Raw genomic sequence first — 8,164 nt, 5'->3', positions numbered from 1 at the left:
ATTATGATTAGATGAATAACTATATCGATAAGTGTTTTGTTTTCAAGTTAGTTGACGTTGACTAAATGAATGTTATTATCTTTATTTAAACTTATTTAAATTTAATAATCAATATTTGAGGTTTTCTAAGATAATTCTAACTGGCCGGCACCGTTTATACAAATATTTTGCTTCATACTATATTTTATTTTTAAATAAATAAAATAATATGTAATGCAAAGGGTAATATCGTACCCTAATTGAAAATAAAAAGAAGAGAAACAAATGATTTGTTGTATTAGCCGGTAGAAGTGGGGCAGAAGACGAGAGAAACGGCTTCCATGAAATCTTCTTTACAACTGCCCACCCCATAAAAACACTTCACCCTTTCTGGCCTATATTTTTGTCTCCTAATTTCATTCTTCCGCAAATTCCTCCCAATTTTTACTTTTATTATTTTTTAACTATTATTCTTCAATCCATTCTTTCAGGGTCACAACTAATTTCAAGGGCTTGAAAAAAATCTAGTTTATTTTTGGTTGCTCTATTTATAAATCTTTCCACTTTTTTCTGAGCCCGAAGTAGGTGGTATCATGTTGTTGGTTGATTGATTTGCGGGTTGCATTACAAGTAGAATTGTGGGTTGATTTGGAGTTTGATCTGTAAATTGAAGGGGGTTAGATAGAAATACAGTTAGAGAAAAGGAGAAAGATGTGGGGTATCACTAGATTTTGGGAGAAAGTTTATATCTTGGCTGAAGGGGAATCTGGGTATTGTTCTAAGAAGAAGGATGATATTTGTTATGAGGTAAAGTTTTCTCCTTTTCTTTTTCCTCTTCAACTATTTTATATTCTCCTTAATGTAATTGATTAATGTTTTTAGATTTGTTTCTGGGGTTGCATTCTTGGTTTCCTTGCTTTTATTTTTCCTGTTTCTGTTTTTAATTTTCTAGATACAAAAGAATGTTCGAAGTATTAGCCCGTATTGAAGAAAAGAAGCTAGATTTGATTTGATTCAAGGTTCTATATTCCTGTATGCTTTCCTGCTCTGCTTGCTTTTTCTTTGGCTGTTTTTTAATCATTTTGATCAAGGAGAAGGAGATTGTGAGAATTCTGCCTTCTAGATTGTTCCTCTTCATAGTACTTTCCTTTTATGTTAAATGGAAGTGCCCCTTCACCAAGTTTGTTTGTTCTTTGCTTACCCTAGCATCAAGTATCTTTCTACTTTTGCTTGAAGCATAATTTTTGTTTTAAGCATATATCTGGAATTACTCATCTTGGGGGTGGCCTTGGTAGAACTTGTCTTTCATTGGGATTTCGATTTAAAAGATGTTAGGCCGCTTCCTCATGCGCCTAAGAAGCCGAAGGCTCGGACGTGGAGCTGGCTCTATTAATTGATAAGCAGCGGTTGCTTACCCATGGACACCTCGGATATTGGATAGGCTAAGCTAGGTGTAGCCCAGGAATAATGAGCACAATACAATCTGGTTAGGTACTGAATAATCCCCTACCTCTTTCCCCTTTTTTCTTCCTGTCTTAATTTGTGACAGGATACGATGAGGTTTCTTTCTCTGCTCGGGACTTATCTTGCTTCTACTTAATGTGTGCTCTTCAAACTTAAAATACTGTAGTTTATTTTGGTATTCAATAGTTTTTTTGCCTATGAATTAGAGCTCTGGGATACAGGATGTGTATGCTTTTTTTGTACCATTGATGAGTACTATCCTCGGTTCTTAGTTTCCTCAAACCATGGTTTTGTTGACTGCAGGACGCTGGTCGAGCCTTGAGCATGTCGAGATTAAAATGCATCCTTCGTGGCTTGGACCTGAAAACATATATCTTTCTTTTCGTGTTGATTCCAACTAGTATCTTTGGTATATATGTGCATGGACAGAAAATCACTTACTTCCTACGGCCTTTGTGGGAAAAGCCGCCAAAGCCTTTCCATGAAATGCCTCACTATTATCATGAGAATGTGTCAATGGAGAATCTCTGTAAACTTCATGGGTGGGGAATTCGTGAGTACCCTCGGCGTGTCTTTGATGCAGTGTTGTTCAGTAATGAGGTGGAGATGCTTACCATACGGTGGAAGGAGTTGTACCCTTATATAACAGAGTTTGTTTTGCTCGAATCAAATTCAACATTCACCGGATTGCCAAAGCCTTCGTACTTTGCTAATCACAGAGATCAGTTTGACTTTGTTGAATCAAGACTGACATATGGACAAATCCCCGGGAGATTTAGGAAAGGAGAGAATCCTTTTGTTGAGGAAGCTTATCAGAGACTTGCATTGGATTATCTCCTCAAACAAGCTGGTATTCAGGATGATGATTTGCTGATAATGTCAGATGTTGATGAGATACCTAGTAGACATACCATCAATCTATTGAGGTGGTGCGATGACATACCTGCAGTTCTTCATCTTCGGTTGAAGAACTACCTCTACTCTTTTGAATTCCTTGTCGATAACAATAGCTGGAGAGCTTCCGTGCACAGATACCAATCTGGTAAGACGAGGTATGCTCATTTTCGACAGTCAGATATCATCTTGGCGGATGCAGGGTGGCATTGTAGCTTTTGTTTCCGCCTCATAAGTGAGTTTATATTCAAGATGAAAGCCTACAGCCATTTTGACAGGGTCAGATTTTCTCATTTTCTGAATCCTAAGAGAGTGCAAAAGGTAATTTGCGAAGGGGCTGATTTATTTGATATGCTACCAGAGGAGTACACTTTCAGGGAGATCATAGGCAAAATGGGACCTATTCCGCACTCCTACTCAGCCGTTCACCTTCCCGCTTTTCTTTTGGAAAATGCAGATCGATATAAGTTTCTATTGCCCGGTAATTGCATGAGAGAAAGTGGCTGATCTGGGAAGGTTATGTTCTTTTTTTCTTTTTTGTAAATGTCGAGGGTGCAGTTTCGCATTGCTCCTTGTGAAGCCCATATTGAGGATTCTGCAAGATGTCCAACAATTATGTCTCCTACAAACTATTTTGAATGTTTGGATGAGTACTCAGATTTGGTGAGTGAAGGGTTGTTTTGTATATACTTCTTAGAGAAGGTTTTTTCAGGATCCGGCATGTCTGTTCGACAAATGGGGAGGGAGCTGCTATTAGTTTAAAGTTGTGCATAACTCTATATTCCATAGTGTACACCATTTCTGATTATGCTCCCAGATAATATTTCACATTTTTTGGGCTTTTCCTCATGTTGGGAAATTTTTGGATAGGGACTAATTTATTCTTATATATTCTTGTGTTGCATTTTCTCTGACCTTATAGTGTTTTTTTATTGCTTTTGTTTATACTTTATACATAGAAATCCTTGATAACAAGGTTGCCAATTTTGCTCATTGCTTTGATTTTTGGTGACCGAGAAGCCAGGTAATTGCGATCTCTATGGTTATTGCTTAATGCGAAGCATGGCTTGTATTCATTTGCATATCATTATCACTATATAGGATTTTATCTTGTTTTCAAAGTATATGAATATAAATAATTCTTTATTCGGGAATGTGTAAGAATAGTTTTGGATTTATTGGTAGTTGAAGTGGGTCAACCATGGGAGACCAAGGTCTGAATTCCATTTGGGAAATTGAAGTCGTGTGATTTTTTTGCCATATGACCATTTCTTGGTGAGCAGAGTTACCCGGTAACTCTGCATGTGTAAAGTAGTATACGTTATGTTGATTTGATTTGTTCGGTCCGTCACATGAACTGAACGATAATAATTTATAAGTCTCTCACTTTGTTTGAGCTGAATTACATCCGGACTTCGTCTTTTCAGGGAATGACTTCCATCACAAGCAAGTGATTTTGACTGCAAGCGGGTCTGAACATCATCTTTATAAAATGAACTTTTGGAGCCAATCGATCTTGATCGTTAAGATTTTAATGTTCCTACTTATAAACAGCAAATGAACAAGATCTGCAGGATAAAGTAGCTGCTTAGGTTGCATGTTAACTCAGCTTTTAACGAATGTTAGTTAACAGAATATGCCACTCCTATTGGATTTTCTGTAATAGACGTGCTTAGTTGTCCTTTAACTGAGACAGAACCAAATGAGAGATTTGACCTATTTTTGGCTTTTTGTTCTGGTACACATATAATAGTGCTCCTCCAACCCCCCCCCCCCCCCACCCAACCCAAAAATAAAAGGCCAAAAAAGAAGGAACCTAATCCCTGCTCTGTCACAATTATTCGTGTATCAGCTAGGCTGGCTAAAAATTCTGCATATGTGACCTTTCTATTAATTAGGTCTAATAATGTGTTTAATTCCTAAATGCCAATAATTTCTGCCACCTATAAAGTACTGCTGTTCACAATATTCCAATTAAACTGAGGAATCGTAGCTGGTTTCACTAACAGTTATTTGTAATATGTTTTAAGTAACCTAATTGTACATGGTCAAAATTGGGTTTGCCCTTTAGTATGATTAATCGAGACCAGAACATGATGGGCCGAGGTTCAACGTCGAGTTATATCAAACCAAGATGCAAAGTTAGGTTGACGAGCTCGTGGCCCTGAGACCGATCAAAGATCGAGATTGACCATGATCGAGACCGAACAAGATAGAGATCGAAGGAAGCTTACCGAGCCAAATAACGGAAATCGAAATATCTGCAATCGAGCAAGGATCACGGCGCGAATCCTGGCACGTATCAAGAAGAGGCCGATTAATTAGCCAATCATGGGATTTCTTACCTCATATAGAATTGTATTTAGAGTAGGACTCCCATACTATATAAAGGGGGAGAAGGGGGGGGGGGGTCTAATCATTTGTAAACCAGATCATATTCACGCAATACAAAACAATATACTGTCATTTTCTAGCTTTTATTATCTTGTTATTCTGTTCATAAGCCAGTTGAAACATATTTGGTTCAAGGGTGACAAACTCGAGGGCCAAGGCTGTTCAATTTGTATGGTTTGCATTTATTCTTTCATAGTCAAATCAATATTAATTTATTCTTCTTAATTTGTGCCAAGTTATATCACGTGTCCATAAAATTGCGTATAAATTCAATTGTTATCCGATTTTAGGGGTAAACAGTTTGGCGCCAACCGTTGGGCTAAGGATAATAGTGATTACCTGGTACAAACTTTTGTGAAACACACTATTTTACACTTGTTCTTTGAAGTATCTTTGATTACAGGACTACAAAATGTCGAACTCTCAGTTAGCACCCCTACACAGTGACAACGACTTTGGCCACCACGATGAAAATGATAACATAGCACCAGGGAACGATGTACCCCCGGTTGGCCTCGATGGAGTCCCGGCTGTAGATCCAATCGACGTCAGTTCACATGTAGCCATCAGTAGAAATTTGGCCGTCGATCCCGAAAGCAGCATTCGCGGGGATGTCCGATTAGCTACTCAGAGCGCACGTGGCGGTGAAGATGGCGGGATCAGCCTACGTGTGATCTTCGAAATGTTACACGCTCAACAGGCAGCAATAGCCCAGCTCCAAAACCAGAACCACACGAGCAGGGTCGAACTCGAGCCATCCCAGGAAATCATACACAGGGTCGAATCAGTTTCGAGGAAATCGAACGAGAAGGAATCGGAGACCAATCATGCTATCATGAAGATGCTCGAAGAATTGGCAAAGCGTATCGAGATAGGGGAAAAGAAGATCGAGGAAAACGACAAGAAGGTGGAAATCTATAACCCCAGGGTCGACCAAATCCCAGGGGCACCACCAATATTGAAAGGACTGGATTCCAAAAGTTCGTACAAAAACTTTTCCCCCCGAGTGCGGCTCCGAAGCCAATCCCAAGAAGTTTTGCATGCCTGAGATTCCTAAGTATAATGGGACAACTGATCCAAACGAACACGTCACCTCCTACACGTATGCTAAGGGAATGACTTAGAAGATGACGAGATCGAATCCGTCTTGCTGAAGAAATTCGGGGAGACCCTGTCGAAGGGTGCTATGATATGGTACCATAATTTACCGCCTAATTATATTGACTCGTTGGCTATGCTTGCAGATTCTTTCATAAAGGCACACGCCGGTGCCATCAAGGTCGAAACCAGAAAGCCAGACCTTTTCAAGGTAAGGCAGAATGGTAACGAGATTATTAGAAAATTCGTGTCTTGATTCCCAATGGAATGGATGGACTTGCCACCGTTCGCCGACGATTGGGCTGTTCAAGCTTTCACTCAAAGTCTCAACGTTCGAAGTTCAGTGGCTTCACAACAGTTGAAGTAGAATTCGATCGAATACCCAGCTGTCACTTGGGCCGATATGCACAATCGGTATCAGTCGAAGATCAGGGTCGTGGATGATCAACTGGGGGCTCCTTCTGGGTCTGTTTATCCTATCATACTCGTCGATAGAATCAAGAGGGATATTGACAGAGTACCAAGGTCGAATAGAGATCGATATCAACCATATAATGGAGACCATAGGAACATGGATCTGGGCGAAACTCTGCATGAAATGAAAAAAGAAATAATCGATGTTCAAGCTGACAGGGACTCATGAGCAAGAACGGCTTCGATTGATCTATGGGACCCAAAGAGGCACAACGATTGTCAGAGTATAACTTTAATGTTGATGTAGCTGCCGTCGTATCGGCTATCGGGCGCATCAAAGAAACCACGTGGCCTCGACCTTTGCAAACTGATCCAACACAAAGGGATCCTAACCAAATATGCAAATACCATGGCACACACGGCCACAAGACGGAGGATTGTTGACAATTGAGGGAAGAAGTAGCCCGGTTGTTCAACAACGGTCGTCTTCGAGAATATCTAAGTGACCGAGCTAAGAATCACTTCAGAAATAGGGACTCCAACAAACAAAATGAATAGACGAACCCCAACACGTCATCCATATGATCATTAGAGGGGTCGATGTTCCTTAAGGTCCGATGATGAAATGCACTAAAGTGTCAATCACAAGAGAAAAATGGACTCAGGATTACTTACAAGAAGGGACTCTATCTTTCAACAACGAGGACACAGAAGGAATCATGCAACCTCATAATGATGCACTGGTAATTTCTATGCTTATGAATAAAACTAGAGTTAAACGTATGCTAATTGATCCAGGTAGCTCGGCCAACATCATTCGGTCGAAGGTAGTAAAACAACTCGGCCTACAGGACCTGATCGTACGTGGGGCCAGAGTGCTGAATGGATTCAACATGGCTTGCCAAACTACTAAGGGAGAAATGTTGCCGGTAAACGTTGCCAGTACCACCCAGGAAACAAAGTTCTATTTAATCGAGGGGGACATGTAATACAACGCCCTGTTCGGGAGACCATGGATCCACAAAATGAGGGCCGTGCCTTCGACCCTTCACCTGGTATTAAAATTTCCAACACCAGAGGGGATAAAGACGGTCTACGGGGAGCAACCCGCTGCAAAGGAGATGTTTGCTATTGATGAAGTAATTCCGATATCAACACTCTCATCGACAAAGGAGCCAGGTTCAAAGGCAAAACAAGAAGCCAAATAGCAATCACCGATGTTAGCCTCAACCCAACCGGACAAGCAGGGGACTGATGGAGACGATAGTTACGAGGTTCCTCGATCCTTTGTAGCCCCCGATGATTCCGACACTACCAAATCCACGGTTGAAGAGCTGGAGCATCTAATACTGATCGAACACCAGCCCGATTGGAAGGTATACTTGGGCACGGGGTTAACTCCCGAGCTCAGGAAAAAACTTATTCAATTTGTTATAGCTAATATGGATTTCATTGCTTGGTCCCATCTTGACATGAAAGGGATCCCACCGGAGATCATTATTCACAAGCTGAGCCTGGACTCAAAATTCCATCCTGTCAAACAGAAAAAGAGACCCCAGTCCGAAGTCAATAGGGTCCATCCGGGAGGTCAAATACCCAGAATGGTTAGAAAACGTAGTAATGGTCCCTAAAAAAGGGAACAAACTGAGAATGTGTGTGTACTATAAAGATTTACGTAAGGCATGCACCAAAGACTCTTTCCCTTTGCCTAACATCGATCGCATGATCGATGCCACAGCCGGCCACGAGATCCTCAGTTTACTTGATGCCTACTCCGGGTACAACCAAATACGGATGAACCCGGATGATTAAGAAAAAACCTCTTTCATCACTAAGTATGGCACATACTGCTATAACTTAATGCCATTTGGATTAAAAAATGCCGGTGCGACTTACCAACGCCCAGTAAATCAAATGTTCG

At 40.7% G+C, this 8,164-nt stretch overlaps 1 protein-coding gene across 2 annotated transcripts; it reads left to right on the top strand.

The window, feature by feature from the left end:
• The first annotated feature begins 285 nt into the window (after nucleotides 1–285).
• LOC109214985 lies at nucleotides 286–3,251 on the top strand. 2 transcript variants are annotated; one of them, XM_019378967.1, is made up of 2 exons: nucleotides 286–786; nucleotides 1,747–3,251. In XM_019378967.1, the coding sequence occupies exons 1-2, from the start codon at nucleotides 691–693 to the stop codon at nucleotides 2,842–2,844; spliced, it is 1,194 nt and encodes a 397-aa protein (XP_019234512.1). In that variant the 5' UTR covers nucleotides 286–690; the 3' UTR covers nucleotides 2,845–3,251. The 2 variants fall into 2 exon arrangements, with proteins under 2 accessions (XP_019234512.1, XP_019234514.1); XM_019378969.1 differs by lacking the exon at nucleotides 286–786 and adding an exon at nucleotides 830–1,470.
• The last annotated feature ends 4,913 nt before the right edge of the window (nucleotides 3,252–8,164 follow it).

Source organism: Nicotiana attenuata, unplaced genomic scaffold (assembly GCF_001879085.1).
Source record: "Nicotiana attenuata strain UT unplaced genomic scaffold, NIATTr2, whole genome shotgun sequence".
NCBI lineage: Eukaryota > Viridiplantae > Streptophyta > Magnoliopsida > Solanales > Solanaceae > Nicotiana > Nicotiana attenuata.
This window is presented reverse-complemented; position numbering and strand designations above follow the sequence as displayed.

Excerpts from the sequence above, each read along its gene's own strand:
- LOC109214985 (XM_019378967.1), top strand. The coding sequence starts at position 691 with ATGTGGGGTATCACTAGATTTTGGGAGAAAGTTTATATCTTGGCTGAA. Across the intron at positions 787-1,746 it reads AGGATGATATTTGTTATGAG|GACGCTGGTCGAGCCTTGAG; the intron begins GTAAAGTTTTCT and ends TGTTGACTGCAG.